Below are 20,492 nucleotides of genomic sequence, written 5' to 3'. Positions count from 1 at the left end.
TGTGAAAGGGTGAATGTGGCACGTAAGTGTAAAAGCGCTTTGAGTGGTCGGAAGACTAGAAAGGCGCTATACAAGTACAGGTCCATTTACCATTTACTAATTTACCATATACCATATAGGCCTTTTTCACAGCTTCACATGGTAGGAGAAGCACAGGTGCTAGTAATTACAGCAACAATGGCTAATATCCCAGTAAGCCATGACGGAGAGCACAATACCAGGACCTTGAAACTGAAGCAACTAAATGGAATTCAAGTCATAAATTTAATTATTTACACCTGCGCTGCTCCTACTGTGGTATGTCTAAATGTCTTCTGTGAGAAAGGCCTAATAGTGGAGAAGTGTAACAAATGGAGGGGCTTCCAAGTGGACCATTGGGGCTCACTGATTTATATGCTATGGTCTCTAAAGCAGCAGATTTTTGAGCAACATGTAAGTCATCACTCTCCACCACCAGAGTTCCACACACTTGAAGTTGTACAGGCTCGCAGTGGCCAAACCCCTTAAAATACTTATGTCTTTTTTCCTTTAATTGGTCACCAACGCATATTTAAGTCTCTCCTCCAGAAGCGTGAAGTAATATAAATAATATTCGTCTTATTATCTAGGGCTGCAACTAATGATTACTTTCATTATTGATTCATCTCCTCATTCATTTTATAATTAACTGATTAATCATTTAGTCTATAAAGTTGACAGACCCCAAGGTGACATCTTGAAATATCTTGTCTTGTTCCACCAACAGTTCGAAACTTATTGATTGTATGCCTTTTGCAATGATAAATAGCAGAGAAAAGAAACTACTAACTAACTACTTTTACCATCTCTAGTGATCAGGAAGAATAAAAAATAACTCCACAAGCCACCAAGAATCGATTTCTTTCACTATATGTCTCGATGAGGGTGAACATGCCTTGTACTACATGCCATGGAGTACAAGGCTGTGACACCGATTTTGTAGAAGTGATGTGTAGAAGATTTTCTTTGGAAAAAGCCAAAGAACCATTGTTGTCATGAACAATATAGACTGGTACAATCCAAAAAAGTGGATTTAGAGCCACGTTATTACTTAATATCACAATAATGATTTCAACCACACCAGCCTGTCAGACCAAGACTCCCAGAAAGGATTGTAGGAGAGGTTTCAGGCTGTCACATTCTTGAGCCTGACAGACTTAAAGGAGGTAATTCAGTAGAGGCACATGGGTGGCCGCGACAAGGGTGGTATGTGCATCAAGTGGCGCCACTGAACCATAATGATGGGCCCATAAGTGCCTCCCACACTCCACAAGATAGGAAAGTGCCTCTGCTGACACTTTGGGCCCGTCGTCTCTCAGGCCTCAGCCCTCTCAACAGTCCGTCTGAATTGTCTTTGACCTTCAGCACACTTTCGTTTTGCTATAGTTTTGTTACCATGGTTGCCCAGTGAAGAGGCCACAGGTGCCTGCTGATGAGGTTGGCAGCTTTAGGGGCTGTGTTGCCCACCTGATCAACACAGGATAAATGGTTTCTGACCCTACGCGAGAAGCAACTTCTCCTGTTCTTTGTTCGTGTTATTTTGGGAGAAGGCTGATGAGGCCAAGGAAATGATGAGGTCCTTCTACTGATGGCCCTTCATATCACCACTCGTGAAACCTTTACAGACCAACAGTTGTCTAACAGACTTTATAAATAATGATGAGCTAGAAGAGGAAAATATACAAGACAATCCTTAAGGAAAAGAGACCAACTGAGCAGCAGCAAACAAGCACTTTCTGACAGTTCCTTGAACACTTTATCTCTCAAGCTCTGATGAGGAAAACAGATTATACTCATACATATATCTACATATGAAGGCACCTCATAGCTGGAACAGAATCTTGATGCAGCAACATAACTCTGACAGACACTATCTGGGGCTGCACAATCACCACTGCATAAAAGAACCTCAGAAATAAATGTCAACAGCTGATGAAAAAAAACTAAATGACATGTTGCAGAGAAACTCGAGGAGGCTTTAGACATCAGGCTGTTGTCCTTAGTAACCAAAGGTCAAAGCTCCTCTTGACAGCGGTGCACCGTATTGATTCACAGATTCATTGTCTGCTTTGCCGTCTATGGTCTGTGTTTACACAGCATTTTAAATGTTCACATTTGAAGGGAATTAGGACATACAGAGATTTCTAATGCACTTCCAGCCTGAAATAAACAGGAGTATACGGAATCTAGGCTCTACAATAGCAGAACAGAAAACCTGAACAGAATACAAATCAAGTAGAGCTGAAATGATTAGTCTATCGACAGAGAATGTATCTGCAACTAATCTGACAATTGATTAATCATTCAAGTATTTTTTTTCCTCTGGTACCAGATTCTCCAATGTGAAGATTGCCTTTTTTCTGTTTTATATCATAGTAAATGTTCTGGACTATTGGTCAAACAAAAGGCATTTGAAGACATCACCCTGGGCTATAGGGAATTAGATTTTATAAATGTTTCTGACATTTTTAGACCAAATTAATCAATTAATTGAGAAATTAAACAGCAGAATGATAAATAATGAAAATAACCTAGAGCATCAACCATTTCCAACAATAAACAAAATATTTAATACAAAAAATATCTACATGTATTTAGGTCTACAAACACATGTTCTAATCTGTAGTGATATGTAGAGATATCTCTCGGAAGGAGTACAGTGTTCCCGCATGTTATCAAAACCTGGTCCACTGAAATCGCTCCATTCATTCTTTTTTTTCCCCCTGGGTTCATTAATACAGGAAGGAAGGGGACATTCTGTGGAGCAGTAGGTGCCAATCTGTCGCTCTGTGGAGATCAGCCAGGCTCAGCTCATGTTAAGCTGCTGCTGCAGCTCCTCCTGTAGCCTCTTACATCTATCTGATAGGTGGAATGATTAATTTCTACGCAGTAAATGCAGTCACTAATGTCACAAGATATTCCCTAGCTTGCTTTGCATGTAAGTAGCAATATATATGGAAATCTGCAACATCTGCATATACATGTTTTTCTATTGCATGTACGATTTTAAATTGCACCTACTACTAAACAGACAAACTGAAATTGAAATTACTTAAATACACTATGTTTTTTTTTTTTTAACGGCCAATACATTTCACTTTATTCACAAAATACAACCATAAACAGTTTGAAACATATAAAAAAATTGGAATAGCAGCATGTAAAAGTACAGCATAATAATAGCAGTTAAAGTGGGCCACTTACGGTTCCTGTCTCGTATTCAACGCACAAAAATCTAATTAATTTTCCATTTCTTTGTACAAAAGGTGTGGGTGGCAGACCAACCAAAGCGAGGTAATAATAAAAAATGTTATCCAGTACAAATGGTGGAGTCTCGATCATGAAAAAAACTCAACACCAACACAACACATCATCACCATGAGAAGTGAACAGATAAATAAACAAAAGGAACTGATCCATACTACTGCTTATTAAAAAACAATCCAATAAAAGAACTGCAGGCTGAATATAGACCAATATGCTTTATCTGCATTGAGTATCAAAATGTCACTGTCGTGGGACAAAACTTATTATTTGACTTAAAATTGCCCAGTGCATGTTGGTTTATCTGTAGTTTAAGACTGACAATAATTACGTTTACACTGCATTAGATCTGGCTGTTGTGTCATTCCTAGTGCCTTAGAGCTCGAAGCATGTTTGCTGATCTGATGATCTCTAATTAGATTTCTCCACCACTGTGGAAAATGAGCCATCAATTAGAGTGCTGTGATTAGGGGGACCGATTTGATTCCTGTCAAGCACCTGCTGCCTTCAGACTCGAGTTACTGGAACGTTCCACGTCTGACTGAATAGAGGAACATGACAGCTTCTCTGCTATAAGATGAAATTAAAAGGGGGTTGTTCTGGGGCATATTTTTGAAAAGTTACTATATGCATTCCTTAGTGAATGCTTAAACCAACAGTTAGCATCAATCTCTAAAAACAGAACAAGCACAGGTTGACAAGACTGCCTTCTCTAATCTACGGAGGCCAATTTGGATCAATCAAGTGAGTTGTAGACACAGAAAAACAGCATTGTGATAGCTATAGGTATGCATAAATCAAACAGATATACAGACTACTTTCACACCTAACCTGATCCATCGAACTCTAGTGTGTTTGCCAGATTAGTTCGGTACAATTGGGCCAGTGTGAACGCTGTCAGTTGAACTCTGGTGCAGTTAATTTGTGGGGTGAAAGCAAAGCAGACCAACCACTGAATGGTGTTGGGGGTACATGTGTTTTTAGCATGAATCATCAATCAAAAGCTAAAATACTAATCCATCTGCTGAGAAATGAACTGTCAAGAAAGAGACTTCCCTATCTTTATGAACAATGTAAAACGTTTATTTATACAAGATCTTTTTGAAACGGTATGCATGTTGCTACATGAGTGTTGAGAGATGAGATTCATCAAAAAATAAATGGAATTAATGAAGCAGAGGTGAGTTGAGAATTTGATTTCGCCATGTGGATGTGTGCAGCGCTACTCTATTTTATTCCATTTTCAGGTGAGTAAAGCTAAATGTTGTTAATCCAAAATTAATGTCAACTCCTGGTGAGAGCACGTGCGAATGTGTGTGAACTACATCTGGTCCGCTCAAGCCCATCTCTCTCATTGCTTATTAGTCATGCAACAGCTTCCTGTCCAGACACCCCAACCTTTCAACCCAATTTCTCATTTTCCAATCAGCCAATGCCATAAACTGTAATTGCAGTGTCAGGCAGTTGACTTTGTTTCAAGTCTAGACCCACTGATGGGAGCAAGAAGGAGATGACAGTCAGAAATTTACCCACCAACACCACAAAAATGAAACAAACGCCTCCACACTCCTCCATTTTTGAGCTAGAAAGTATAAGGCAAAATGTAATATCCAAGACCATGAGGGGACATTTTCTCCTTCACATTTTGGCTTTCCAGACGGGTGTACTTGTACAGGAAACTGCCGCAGGCAACAGTAACAGTAGGCTGATCTGTCACAAAGAAAGCCTTACATACACATACTGGTTGAAGTCTGATCTGTCTTTACGAAAAGACTCAGCATATCTGATATCTAAACACTGCTGCTGCCGTAACTACAAGACATTTGTCCTTTTTGTTTAAACAGCCTGAATCTCAGGATGTGAGATTACACATGCTCTCGAGTGAACATTCACTTAGATCTTAAAAGAAGTCTGATTAATCGAGTGGTTGGACTGAGAAGAATGGCCGCAAGTTGCAGACTGACTAAACTAGTAATGATAGTGCCTGAGAACCAAACACAATGTAGTTTCCCGAGATAAGTAAGACACAAGGCTCAGTAAAATGCACATGGCTTGCAGTCTTCTCCCATGTGGGTCCGTGTAGCGATGACAATGCAGGATAACAGTTGCCAAACACTGTCGCTCATCAGCTGATGAGCTGCCAGTCCACATGACGTCATGCTTAATGCCTTGCTCGTTTGTAAAAAGTCAGCGTGAAAAGGGAACCAGCTAAAAGGCAACAATGGATCTTGTTTGGCCTCGGATCCGACCACAACTCAAGGTGTGAAAATGTGCCTCATAAGACAAAACAGTGGAGCGATGTCTTAATAGCCTATTATGTTAGCCTATTATACCTTTAAAAAGAACAGTCTGAGGACAAAACAGGCAGCACAATGTAGTTTCCTGAGAAAAAACACCCTATTCCCTGAGTGTGTCACAATAGAGATTAATACACTTCAACATCATCACAATCAGAGCAGCTAATCTGTGTTATTCAATTTAAAAAATGCCATTCACCAGCTTAGTAACTTGGGGCTCACACAATTTCTCTAGTGCAGATCAAGGGACAGCTGGCTCGTCTGTTGTCTTCAGATTAGCGTCTATATCCCCCTTCAGAGCTCTGGCATTCCTGAAGCCAGAAGCTCAATAGAAACTTCATCAAACACAGAGGACGATCATCTTATCTCACAATCTCACATTTGAACTACAGACCAATTCAGCAGCCAGTGCATCCTCATATAGGGGCAGTTTTTAACAGTGATAAGTCCCCTCTCTTTGAGCCAAGTGCACGTCCCACAGTATAGCAGGAGTGGGATGTAGCTTTCTAGCGCTCCCTGTCTGTCATAAGCTGATAAGTCATGGTTGCTAGAACCAGTCCTCCAGATGTCCTTGGAAGGGAGAGAAGCTAAGAGAAGCATGTTTGTATATATACAGTATTTCTGGGTCTCGCCTTCTTGAACATTTTGTAGTTGTAAAGTGTAAATTGTGTTTTTAAATAAAGGTTAAACGTGACAGTGTGTGCTTCTACTTGAGCGTGTACATATGTCCTAAAAACTGTAAGAAACGGTGGGATACAGATGTTTCAGTGGAGGAGCCAGATTGTAAGATCAGCACTCATCTGCTGGGAGGAGTGGATTCCCTGCAAAGTGACAGCAACAGATATCAAAACACTCGAGGGTACTCCAGTCATGCGCTACTGCTTGTTTTTTTTCTTCACTTCACACATAACTACACAAACACACTGAAGGCAGAGAGGAGGTAGGTTTCGTTAGCAGCAAGTTCACATCTGCCTTGAAGCCTCGCGGTGAAGGACATCACATTATAAGTGAATGAATCAAAGGATGCAATGTGTGTATACAGTATGTAAAGGAGTTATGCAGGTTTTTTGCAATGCAATTTATTTGTCATATTTCATAATTCAAAATTATAATGCAAGTCAACTGTGATGTGATTTCACTGACAGTTATAAAATGTAGTAAAAATCATCTTCAATAGCTTTAGAACAGCAAGTTTTGTTCAGCAAGGCTCTGTCACCAGTTCATGAGCATTCTTGTAATAGTCAGCAGCTGCTAGATAACAAGAGCATTGCAGATGACCTGTGCTCCACCAAGTGGAAAAGAGGTTTTAAATCAATTAAGATTGACAACAAGCAGGAAGTCAAATGTCAAATGAGGTATTGTTGTGCCTTAAAAAAAAGCCTGGCCTGCTCAGGTCTACAGACAATGAATAATATAACAGGTAGTTGCCTAAGTAGCAGAATATTGGTAAAAGTGCAGTGCAGTCTTTAACTTGACACCCCAAGGTTGCCGCAAAACTTTTCAAAACGCGACAGTCACTAAAGTGACAAATTACTTTCCATAAAACATCTTTTCAAACAAGAACTGAGATATTTGGTTAAACTGACTGTATCAATACACCACGTCAAAGGCCTCCCAAACCACTGCACAAACGTTTCTGACACATAAATACATCATTCAAGTAGTGGAGAAAAGGCTAAAGATGGTGAAATAATATACTGTGGGATATTTCAAGCCATACAAAATTAATTAATCTGTGCAAATGAAGTTTTTGGCTGGACAAAGCCCTTAGAAGGCAGATTTTCACACCATAATAAAGACCCTATCCTGGGGAGACAGTTAAGAGAGAGGAGGTTGTTATTGGCTTGGCAATAACCTGAAACTTAGTAGATTCAAATAAGAGCGACTGTGCTTTTACAAAATGAACACTCTGAGCTCTCCCAAGTGTTGCTTTTGGCTGAGATTATCTACCACATCAAAAGGCCCTGTTCCTCTGAGTGAGAGCTTTATAAGGAATGAGTGACAGTAATGCATGTGTAGGAACAAAAGGTTTCATGTGGCTGGGTAACATGGTTACAGCGTTTTAATAGTTATTTCACCTTACTGTGGGGAAAAAGGGATACAGGTTGGGTCTGTGAGCCACACAGAGAAATGGTTTTGATTGAGCTGTCTGTAATGTGCAGCAGCAAATGCTGAGAAGTCTGGATGGAGCGTTCACCATATTAAATCCAAGACTTTTAAAGACCTATTTAAAACTACATAAAATGAAATATAATACTTTATCGTGCCATTTGCACCGGTCAAAGAGTGATCGAAAAACCAGTAGGGACAATAAGTCCCATAATCATTTATTACTTATTGAACTTAATTTATTGCCATTTGTAGCTTTTTTTGTGAGGAATTCACAGCTGTATATAATAACCATGGATACAAATAAGCGGCAGGAAATGGATGGATGGATGAACCTTTTAACTAAAATTGGCACTGGCCCTTGATGAGTACACAACCTCAGGCACTGTCACAACAATCACTCTTTTAGTTTGATATGTAGCACAAACTAGCGTTAATGTCCACAGCAGGAAATAGTTTTTAATACCTTATACGTTTGTTTAAGACCTTCAGATACCCTGCGCATTAGGCCAGATAACTGCACCCGAATATGCATGATAAAACCATGTTTAAATATATGGCTTGACCTAGAAAACTTGATCTGTTTGAGGGTCACCCAACCTGCAAAAACTGGCTCTCTGGTGGGAAGCTTTTACCGTCAAACAGCTGCAGGAACTGTTGAGTTTGCTTTACAACACAGATTAACACTGTGTCTTTATTACAGTTCTGATGGCACAGCAAATCATTAAACAGCGAGGTTCAAATCTCAAACCTCCTGCGACAAAACAACAGTCAAACAAACATTAAGCGGGTGCAACAGAACTACCGAATCGGCGCAAAGAGAGCTTGGTTGAGCCAGGAACCGTCGTGTTATGGTCATGCTCCCGAGCAAGGCTTCACAATCATGGGCGGCGGCACAGAAATCCACTGCTGTGAATGTATGATAATGACAACGAAAATCTTCACAGTACAGCATGTTTCAAGTGTCAGTGGGAAACTGGTGTTCACAGGTTCTCACAACAGGAGGTAAAGCTATTCAAGCAGCAGAAGTGATGAGTTGGTTTAGATCTATTTTTAACATAAAACACATTTTAAGGGTCTTCAGCAGTCACATATTACTCTACAAGAACCTGAATACATTTCATCTTCTGAGCTGGATGTTCCTGCTTCCTAAAATACACCCAAGTGACCACCTTCTGTGTGCTGACAGGCAGATGCGTCATTGTTTGTGGCTGGCATCAGAAAACAGACTCACCACTGCTGCGACTCTTGCGGTTGGCCTTCCCTCCCGTCAGCAACATCTTCAAGCTGTTCCTAAACATGACTGCAGCAGATGCCCTGGACTAGACTACAGAAAAATCTGTTGGGGAAAGAAAAAACAATAAATATTAATATTTCCAGAGCACCTGCAGTATGACCAACTGTCTGCTGTGAGATCTAACCGATAATGTTGAATTGAATTCAGCAGTTAAAAGAATTATTAGAGATGTCAGAGCAACACAGCAGAGCTAGATTTTCAAGACAGGAGAGAAAAAAAAAACCTTCAAAAGAAGCTAATGGGAGTTATGTGTCAGAAATCGCTGAAACAGGGGAAATCCCATTCATGTATTCATAATCTTATGTGGGTCTTCAAAACTCAAGATCAAAGGCTTCCTTATAATGAAGGCATAATACAAGGAAGAAGCAGTGCATTTACTACTAGTTCCTACCATAAAAATAAAAAATGCAGCGCCTTTATTGCAAAGCGAGAGCAATTAGGGTTCAGTATCTTTCTCAAGGACACTCTGACATGTGGACTAGAGGAGCCAGGGCCTGAACCACAAACCCTGCTATTAATGGTTGACCCACTCTACCTGCTGAGCCACAGCAGATCCGCTCCTTCTTAATGTTTTCTTGATACCAACAGCTATTAACTGGGTTACTTAGCCATGATTTAAACCATTAATCCAGTAATCTTCCATCACAATATACTCTGGATTATGAAAAAAAGCTTAGAAAGATTAGCAAAACATGCATCCATCCATCCATGATATGGTGAGGTATCAAAAAAACTATGTATGTATTTGTTTATACCGTGCACTGGATCAGAAATATTGTGCCAATATTAGTATAAAAACATTCCTGAGTGCCTGAATGGCTTCATACATTCCAAATGTGAATACAAAGAGACACTCATTTACTGGAGGTAAAGACGTGTCTGCACAAGTTAAAAATGTTTATGTTAAGCAAAAATCTTATCTCGAGGCTATAGGAGGTACAGAGACGAGAGGAAAAAGTCTGAAGCTAACAGATATTCATTCCATTCATTCATTCAACTTTTTTTTAACTTGGAAATACATTGAGCTAGAGACTTCATTTACAATATAGAGGAGTAAAAGACACTTGGTATTTAGGTATAAGCAAACGTCTCCATATCTGGTAACATAACATTGACTGTTTGTGGGGATTAAACACCCAAATTTGTGCAAATAAAATGAGCTTCACCTTGATATGTTCAAGGCCATGTCTAATATATAGCATACAGAACAGAAGTTTGTCACAGATAATATAAACAATGTACTGTACAGTATCATAAAACTACAGGCGGTGAAGGGCTTTCAGTACAAAAAAATGAGTTACATAGCCGACAGATAACACCATAAACCATAAGATTGTCTTCATTTCTTGACTGCAGCTTGCTTTATCCCACTAATTCCTCCCCTCCGTCTCCCCACCATCCGACCCCCCTCCGTACAGGCACATATATCTCTTCTGTGAGTAGTAAAAAGCATGGCAGCAGATGTTCTCCATTAGGTGGGAGTGACTCAGCAAAGCCCCACACAAGCTCCAGCTGAGAAGCCAGCTTTGGACCCAAACAATTAAAAAAACCTCAAAGAGGAGGACATGGAAAAGCTCTCAAAAAGCCCTCCTGCCCCCCCTCCTTCCCAAGACCATGCTTAACCAATGTTTTTCTCAATCTCCCCCTGACCTTGAGAGGGGTCTAAAAAGGCTTCCAGGATCATAATACTACATATACTGCAAGGGGCACTGGGAAAATGGCAATGATAATGAGTCAACACATGATATTATAGTCAGGTGGGATGAAACTGAGCCATAAAACACACATTTTTGGCTTAACTGATTAATTTAGAACATATCCTTTTTTAAAGAGTGTTTAAAGAAAGGATATTTAATTTAAGATTTATGATGCACTAATGGCATTTCCAGACAAGTAGGGGCAGATTAGACACTTGGCTGTAATGCAGGTGCAGACTATGTCCTAAAATTGTAATGGAGGTTGAACCTTTGAACTCCAGCCCTAGACAACATCTTTTCAAACATGTTTGATTTCATCAGACTGTGTCTGGCAGGCCTTTTGTAGAATTACGTTGTCTACAGAAAGTCTCAACAAGATTGAAAACTGAGTGCAGTCCTGGCGGTTGCCAATTTGGAGTTTAGCTCAAGTGTGGAGAAAAAGAGAAAGAACTGAAAGAGAAGTCAATCTGAACAACAACAAATATACCAGGGACAAATTGAAGGAGAGCTACTGTAGCTCACTCAGATGCTTTTTTGAGATGCCTCCAGCTGTGTTTGTTATTTGTTTTTGAAAGAAGGTGAGTGATGCTCTAACCATTTTTCCATCAGTGACCAATCAAATTTTTTTCTAAATGGGTAAGTATTCTTATATTTTTCCAAAATGCTGATTTAAAAGGCAAGAAGCGCCTTTCCAAAACCAAGAGTACAGTTCACTCACCGGGTGATCATGTTAGATTGTCATATTAAGGGAGTCATAAACTCTTGCCATGTCTTCACAGCAGATTCACTTTGGACCCCGACCAATCACCGCCTGCCGTTTTTTACTAAGTGCAGGTTCATCGAGATGAAATAAATATCATAGAAGTTGTCAGACTAGGTAAAGCAACATAAGATTTAGAAACATTCAGACACACTAGTCTTTTTGTTAGGATGTTGAGAGACATTATAAATGCTGCGTTGATTGTCTTCCACTATGACACACCACACAGGATAAAATGGAGCAATTGTCCAGCCAGACGCTCATTTTGGTTCACAATGTCCCACATCTGTCTGGTTGAGCCATTATCAGGCTCATATTGTGAAGTCTAATCTCAGCATTACAATGCAGCCCACAAAGTATGATGAATTAACTGTATTAGGACAATTCAGAGTGAAACATGATGTACACAACAAATTACATGAAGTATTATTACTACTATAAATATGATAAGTAAAATGTTTGTCACCTTTCTACAATAAATATCTTCTTGCCACTGACCAGCAAACTAGGAAAGCAATATGCGTTGAGTATCAGTGGCAGTGACAGAAGATCCTGATGTCTGATATGATTGTGCATCTAATAACACTTTTGACAGCAGTTACCATTCCTCTTCCCCAGTCAATAACAGCACCAGCAAATGTCCCTATCAAGGCCAATGCAAATGAAGGTTATGGCGCTTTTAGTGTTTTATCTTTTGATGTAGGTTCAGACTTGTCGGTTCATTTTGTATCACAGGGGCTAATACCCTCACCGCTCATAAAAACACTTCTCAACTGCTCTGATTTAGAGGGATCACTGACAATAAATATGAATATTTTTGACCTCATTTGCCAAGCAGTGCAGTGTCACCCAGCCATTGTGACAGGTTCCACTAAATAAAAAATGAGCCCTGATGTGAATCAGTGGGTCCTCGAGGAAAGGCTGACATTTTCCTCTATAACATTTGGCCCAGATCCTGATGCAACAATTCTTTGGTGAAGTAAAGAGTGTCTGAAATTGTATGAAGAGCCTCCTACAGGGCTGTCTATTATAAACGTGTTATCAGCATCTGATATGATTGTCTTGGCAACTGAGCTGAGGCAGTGAGTTAACTGATGCTACAGGCAAATATACCCACAATAGACAAAACACTTCTCTAATTTGGGGAATTTTGCCATTTTGCTAAATTACATGTGCCACAAAGGGCATAAAATGTAACGTAGTGTTTTATAATCATAGAACAAAGCAGCATTATGGCCACTTGTCTCTTCTTAACAAAGGATTGCTGATGAATTATCATCCTGCGATTGCTAAAGGTTAATTTTCAACTGTATTCCCATGTTACAGCCCCGGCTGGCACCTGTCCCATATGACTAATTCTTTCCAGTGTTTTTCTTGTATGTAAAGTAGAATGTTTGGTCCCCTATGTGAGATTGGTCCCTATGCTGGGACACCGCCCATCTCTCTTCCTGGATCCTTGAGATGCTAATTGGAGAGACACCCAGTCCAGAGGATGCAGTTTTCGTCAGATAAGCTATATATTCTCTGCCACGTGGTTAGGTGGTGTGGCTGTGGTTTGATGCAAGCAGCAAACCACTGTGTTTCGAGATCCATCTATATTCCATGCTAGATTTTGTTTTAATGTGAAACCGAGGCACAACACGCACTCATAAATCCTATGTTTATAAACACTAAAAGCAGGGATGTTGATTCTAATGGTTTTGGACAGATAAGAGTGGGGCAGATAGCTGAGGTTTCATTCATTTGGAATAAATAACTGACATTAAGAAATAATGGTTTGCCATTCGGTCTCGTTAGATCAAACACTAAACTGTAAATAACAGGGCTTGTAGAGGTAATAGTAAAGGCTGATGCAAACCTTAAAAATGAAGCCTCTTCCTAGTGGAGGCTTCTGTTAGCTGTTTGACCTTTTTTCTAACCCCTTCTCTTCTGCATCACCTGTGCAATTGTCTTGACTATATATTATTATATTATAGTCAACTTAACCGGCCCCCCCTTCAGCTGTGGGGAAAAAAATAGTTAAAAGCCAGCTTAAATCACAGCAATCATTACAGCTGCTTTATGATACAGTGGCACAAGTGATCCCTACACCTACCAGAGGGACAGATGAAAAGCATTAGTCAGATTAAAAGCAGCAGTGCTAGTTCAAGGTGGATGAGCAGTGACACATGCCATGAATGGCTACATTGTGGTGTGGGCTGACTAAAATAGTCCAGATTTCTTTCACAATCCAATCTTATTTATTTTCACTCTATTTATTTTAATCTCAACAAAGAATTAAGTATACTTCTCTTATTCTTTTCAAAAGTATAAACTCTGTAGCCAATGTCATCGCAAGGATAGTTCAATAGTTTAAATAAACACTGCAGTGGTTTTATCATGTAGAACCATGCAAACCTTGCCATTCATTGGTATGAATTCAGTATCCTCCCCATGACAAGATGTAGACAGTGGTAAGAGAGTGTAAGGTGGCAGTGGGTCAGATCTATTGGCATGCATGCTCATCTCCAGAGATACAGCCACGGCTACGCAGGGGCACCAACGTAAGTATCCATGCAACTCACCGCAACTGCACCTCAGCATAAAATATGAGCAGGGAGCAGCTTATTATGTCTGGTCTGGTTAGCCTACAGGCCAGAAGGCATTCTGTGATTATAATACTAAATCAAAATCTTAAAAAGCCATGACTCAGTAAGTACATATTGTAGTTTCAGCTCTCCATAGTGTAGCTGAAAGGACTAGGGATAAAATACAGAGGACTTCACAGTCTAGCCCTATAAATCTGTATCCATATGTACAGCAGTGAGCTAACCTGGCAAGGCTATGGCAGTTTACTAACCGCCAGAGCAGAAAATAGTGGAGAGATGTTGCTGTCCGTTTCTAGAGGAGGCAATCAATGTATGAAATCTTAGAGGACAGGATACTGAGTAGGCAAGTAAGCACACACATATACAGACACGCAGGTCGCCATAGAGAGACAGCCACGCACACAGAAATGTACCCGTATGCACAGCTGAAGCAATGTTTCATCTGAGGGTGCATACACATCTCTCATTCCCACTCTCTCTGACCCTGTGTACTGGCCTTTGTGAAGGGAAGCCAAGAAGCAGCATGCTCTCACAGATAATGTGCGTAAGCGGATGCAGCCCATCTCAGGCTCCTCCACAGCTCGGGCATAATGCTTCTCCAGTGTGTTAAAAACCACTTAAAGACACATTCATCAGCCCTGCATGATGAGCCACTTTCATCTGGTCACCCGAAGGAGCACACTTGTTTGTTCTGATGAAAAATAAAACACAGACACAGCTTGGTTCATTTGTAAGCATGGCTCACAAAAGGCTGAATTAACACTCTCCAAAACAGGCCTCAAATATGCCTTTTTTTAGCTAGACGGATACCTGTGTGAAAGGCTTTAAACTTGCATTTAAACTGCATTACTAGCCACAGCCATTAAAATATGTAGGTTTAGCTATAAGCCTTGCTTGCCGAATTGCTTTGTCATGGCATAATGTTGAGAATATTAGAGGATTAGCTTAGGTCTCTTAATACTGAAACCCTCCTGTAGACTGAATTCAATTTTTAATCACTAAGCTCCATCTAAATTTTTAAACATAAAAGAAATCCAGCTGGCAGCAGGTGCAGACGTCCCCCTCTGTGTCTAAGCCTGGACTAAGAACCACCGCAACCGTCCATTAATTACAGAGCTTATTTACAATCAATAAAGTATCCTTTAATGGGGCCAGCGATGGCAAAGGCCAGCGTTGCAGGGCATCCAATAGGATTTATCTCATGTTACCCCTGGCCTTCAAATTAAAACTCATCTGAAAGGAAACCACACAGACACAATCATAGAATTAGAGAGAACACACGTTTCCCACGGGAGTGCTCTTACTGTGATTACCTATAACACAGAAGTTACAGCCGCTGAAAAGCAGAGAGAGGTTTTAAATTGAGACGGAGGAAATTGTGCTTTTTTAACAGGGCAATTCTTTAGTGCCTACCGATAAAATTAAATTTTTCAGAAAGGTGAACGACTAGGGACATTTCAAGGTAAAATCTAATTTCCTCTAAAATATATAATAAGAATCTGTCTTAAAGTGGGTAATTAGGAGTCACCCATGAACAAAGTACTGCTCAGTATTGCTGTTGCAAGGACTAAAACATCCCTTAGCAGCCAATGACGCATCAACAGTTTGAGAATCTCAAATGAACACAAGTTTCCTGGAGCAATTACAGTCAAATCCAGCAGTCTGACTGGGAAACATGAATGTCAGACCTTAATCGAATAAGAACAGTAGCACAGAAAGCATCGTTTTAGAATATTTATAGCTATAATTGAAGCTGAGTCCTCCACAATCCATTGATTCCCCCGACTTGTTTCTATATACTGTCTTGCTTTCAGGGTTCAGGGAGAAAGAGTGAGGCAGATGAGAGTGACAGATGGACCGGTTCATTAAAACAAAATCCAGCTGCATCTCTAAACTCCAGAGAGAAAATATTCTCGCTCAACAACAAAAAACAGGACTCAAGCAGGAGGCTTGTTCAGTCAGAGCCTCCTCCCTCATTTTGCCAGCAGTAGACACCCTGCAGCGTCAGACAGGGATAAATCACACGCCCATCCACAGTTTGAGGATGGCCAGGGGAGCAGAGTTCCATAAATCACACTGATATCAATAAGGGGAAGTGTCAGGCCACGGCTCACAAGGTGAGAGTTGCACAGGGCGATGCAGAAACCACTTAAGGTTGCTGGTAACAAAGTTTCACTCCTGCCCTGCGGTAGATTATTTATTAATCTAGATTAATGCCTCTGCTCTCATTGCTTTGCAGGGGAAGGTTGTGATATCTATATCCTGATGCACAATATAAGGGTATGATCAGTCACAGATGAGACAGTTTTGGATCCCAGGGGGGCTAAGATTGCAGTCTAAAAGCTCTTTAGCTTTTTTATTACTAGTTCTACATGGAACATAAGGTATATTCTACTTAAAAACAGTGTCTTGTGTCTAACTTTTATAAGTTAATAAGTAAAATATAAAATTAAACAAATGTGTACTGTGTAAGTAAATATGGATTGGATGGATTATAAAATATGGAACTCATTGTAAATTACCATGGCATTGTTTTAAAGATATACTCAATATTCCTCAACATTCAAACATAACAGTCTCCTGGATAATTAAATGATACTGTAGGTTTATGTTATGGCCATCATGGCTAATAAATACTACAATACCCATGAGCCTCAGCCACTTTTCTAGAGGCATAAATTCAGTTGCAACTGGGATCAAAACACGACAGTGACTGAATTCATCCAGAATGTACCCAGACTCTGATAATGAACTGATTTAACTTCAGTGATTGGATCATTTATACCAAAATGCACGTTGGGAGTTGAAGTTGACTTCTCTCTTTGTTTCTGTACACAGACTTTTGACTTTATCCATTCAAACATTCAGAGTGCAGTGACTACTGCTCAGATTGAATGTACTGTCACAAACTGAAAACCTGTTACTCACCTACTCCCCAGTGACACTTGAGCTGTAATCTAGACCTAAAGTCAGCACACCATCTGCGACCTCAAGCCTCGAGAGTTCAGTGCTAAAGAGCAAAGACGACATTTAGCACAGGTTTCAGGTTCCCAAAGTGACACATTTGCGTACAATATTTCCATTTCTTTGCAGTAAGCTTGGCTAAAACTGCTTATCTGACCTTTCAAAGTAATGTTGGAGTAAGCTAGTAGGTATATCCACCTTGGTGCCCCTATATTAAAATCCATACTGTTAAGGTAAAGGTTGGGCTTAATGTGTTTCTTCTCCAACACACCGACACAGCCCACATGTATAAGTGAATTATCATGTGTTTGGTTGTGTCATGTCCCTGTGGGGAAACAAAAGTCCCCCTACACAGGCCAACTGGCACACATTTTCATTACCAAAACTATTCCCAGTTTAAACCAGCCTAGACCTCACTCACCCTCTCGTTCAAATGTATTCAAAGGAAGCGACTGAAATACTCTGTCAACCTTTATCAGACTCAAAGAGACCCAAATGAAGGAGGACATAATTCATTGCCTTTTATTTTCCCCTGTTTGTTTTAGTAGATGTCTGGGCAAGACCAAATAATGGCATGAAATACTGTGAGCCATGTAGGCAGGTGTAGAAATTTCCCCTAGCCAGGCTGAGGAAGGAAATAAATCATCTAAATGCACAAAACCTATTTATTCTCTCAGACCTGCATGACCACAGTTTTTTAAAGTTCAGTTGCATGTCTTCTTTCATAATCCCTTCAATGGCAGACAGTGCAGAAGTATGCATTTGTCAGTGATTAATGAAAAAGCATTTCCCCTCCAGACATCAAAATGACAACGGAAGCAGAGCTCTGATTATAATATGTTGTGAATGTGCTGCTTTAATGCTCCCTTGCACTTGTTTGGTTGCTGCTGTGAACAATAATACAGAAGACTGCGCGGATGAGCAGCAGTGAATGTGTAGCGTAAACCTCTTCAAGCTTTGCCACAGAGCAGGTAGAAAGAGAGGGACACTAAAGGAGGATATTTCTAATTGTGATGTTTTGGGACTATTCTACTGACGTAGCATTACCCTCAATAAATCTGACCGGGTTAACACATAAGGGAGCATTCTTAAAAGTTTGCCATTTCAACAACAAATTAAGTCAGACGATAAAGTGAAAGGTCAAACACTGTGTTAAATATTGTGCCAAGAGAGAAGGATGGTTAAATGAGACAGTTCGATTAATCCCACTGACTGCTGCTTCCAGTCCTCCCTCCACTACCCTTCTTCATCATGCCTCTTCATTCACAGACCTCACTGCTACACCTGCTGGCCATTTGGAAGTGCTGCTGCACCATCTGCATTGACACACTGAGCAGAGGTGCCAGGAGTTATATTAATTCAATGATAAATCTAAACCTAATCTCAATAATAGCCTTTCATCCTTGTTGCTGACATATGACACTGACATGCCCATCATCTAGTCTGTAGAATACACAGAAAATTTTGTTTTGCATAAATCCACTCTGAGGCGCCCATTTGTATGCCTCTGGCGCCCTGATCCTGTTCAAACAAATAGACCGGAGCTTTGGGAAGAAGAATGGTTCAATGTTTGACAGGCAGCTTAAAGGGGCAAATAGAGTCATGACATGAGGCGGGAAGGTCATTCTGCAGAAGGCAACTAACGGCAGGTAATCGACATTGGCAGAAGTGCACATTTGCATTGAGATGGAGGCATTTAAAAATCAGCCGGTGTCTCTGGTCCGGGGCGGCACAGAAATTAAATTCTTCGAATTAAATAGGCTGAGGTCCTGTCGCATCTCCTGGTCTCCCTCACATCACTAGGATCATCTTGTGCACTGCAAGTGGCACTTGATAGACGCATTCTCAGATTTTATTCGCTGTAATCACACTACGTAAGACAACAGGGTTACAGGGTAAGTAAATTATCATCTCTGTGGAGTAAGTGTCATGCAAAACGGGATCAGAAATTGAACTACAATGCCCATTAAAAAGTGTTCACCATAGATGTCTTGTTATATTGTTTTACAACACTAAATCACAGTGAGTGTAATTTAGCTTAATTTGACACTGATTAACAGTTAAGATCAATCTACAGGGCACACGGGTGATGCATGGGTACAATCCTCACCCACCACTGCAGAGACCCTAGATTTGATTTGTGGTAGCTGTACCTCTGGACTGTGTTTATCGGAAGACACAAATAATTGGATGTTCATCAGTGGGAAGCCAGCAAGGGGCTGTCTCCCTGTCACTGCTGAAGTGACTCCTATAGGTTGGTCGGGATGCCTGCACAAAGGGGGATGGGACCTGGTAGGGGAAGCATGAAGCTCACACGCAGCTCCTCACAGGCAGGTAAAAAGAGGTGGCTGGTCATGTGTTACTTGAGGAAGTACCTTATATATCCTGTCAATGGGTAGCACCAAGTCTGTATTACCAACAGGGCAAAGCAGGCATCTGCCACATAGCTCTAGACCTTCAGGGACCACTGAAGCCCCATTGTACTACTTTAGCTGAAATTTCGCTTGGTAATAAGCACAACTAAAACATAATATCGACTCACATGATAAGGACCTTGAGCAGATTCCTGGTTCATTACCTTATCACGAGGCCTCGCCTTAAGAATCCAGTTTTAAGACCTTCATTATTTCAGCTTTGTGCTTATATGTTGCCTGTTCCTAAATGGGGGTATCTAATGCCAATTAATTAAAAATTGCAGTGCAGGGGAAACTGATACTCAAGAGTTGGGATAAAAAGGATAAAACAAATCAAACATTTTGTTGATCAGTGTCAAATAATTCTATTTGCATCCAGTGTGATTCAGTGTGGTAAAAGAGGTGTGAATGCATTTTCTTATAAACCCTCTAAATTACAGCATAAAATGGCTGTGATAACTTCTCATAACATACTCACACATCTCGTCCTGGCACAGCTGTCACATGGATCCAGTTCCAGCCTGAAGCTGGTTTCACACAGAATTTTAACTGCCTCTCCTTTTCCCTTTGTGCTGTCAATTCTGTCTGTCTGACATAACTAGCCCTCAGATGACACCCAAATGAGTTGATTTGGCCATTTCAAGGGAAGCACTAAACAACCAAGCTCCACTTGGTCTCATTTCATGTTGATGTGTGTATCCCAGTTAAATTCATTTTCTTGAAATGCTTGACCACACGGCATTTAGCCAGAGGCCTGTTGAGGGCTTGTAGTAACTTTGTATCTCTGCGCAACAGAGCCAGATAGAGTGTTGGACTTCCTTGCCTGGGGCTATTGTGTATCAAGTGCAGCTGAGTGGTTGATAGGCTTAGCATGGCTTGTAAGTGGAGTAAAGCCACAGGCGTACTCCTTAGTTGGTTTCCTTATAAATTGACAGAGTTAAAAAAAGTCTTCATCTGAAAATAAACTTAAAAAAAAACTTAAAAGGACACTAGAGTAGAGACACTGCAGCTGTATGAGATCTAACCCGCCACACATATTTACAGCTCAAATGTGTTGTAGATTGCAAGTCAAAGCTTCAACAAT

At 40.4% G+C, this 20,492-nt stretch overlaps 1 protein-coding gene across 5 annotated transcripts in view; it reads right to left on the bottom strand.

Moving 5' to 3' along the window:
* Positions 1-20,492, bottom strand: part of tanc2b (tetratricopeptide repeat, ankyrin repeat and coiled-coil containing 2b) — a 136,152-nt gene that overhangs the window by 92,389 nt on the left and 23,271 nt on the right. For 4 of the 5 annotated variants that reach the window (XM_035660582.1, XM_035660543.1, XM_035660557.1 and 1 more), the window contains exon 3: positions 8,923-9,027. In XM_035660582.1, the coding sequence (XP_035516475.1) occupies positions 8,923-8,989 (67 nt within the window). In that variant the 5' untranslated portion in view covers positions 8,990-9,027. Of the gene's footprint in view, positions 1-8,922; positions 9,028-20,492 lie in introns of those variants that run through there. The other variant, XM_035660551.1, reaches the window with a different exon arrangement.

The sequence above is a fragment of the Morone saxatilis genome, unplaced genomic scaffold (genome assembly GCF_004916995.1).
Source record: "Morone saxatilis isolate NCDOM2014 unplaced genomic scaffold, NCSU_SB_2.0 Contig1, whole genome shotgun sequence".
NCBI classification, from domain to species: Eukaryota; Metazoa; Chordata; class Actinopteri; family Moronidae; genus Morone; species Morone saxatilis.
The sequence above is the reverse complement of the archived record's forward strand: the minus strand, read 5'-3'. Positions and strand labels throughout refer to the sequence as shown.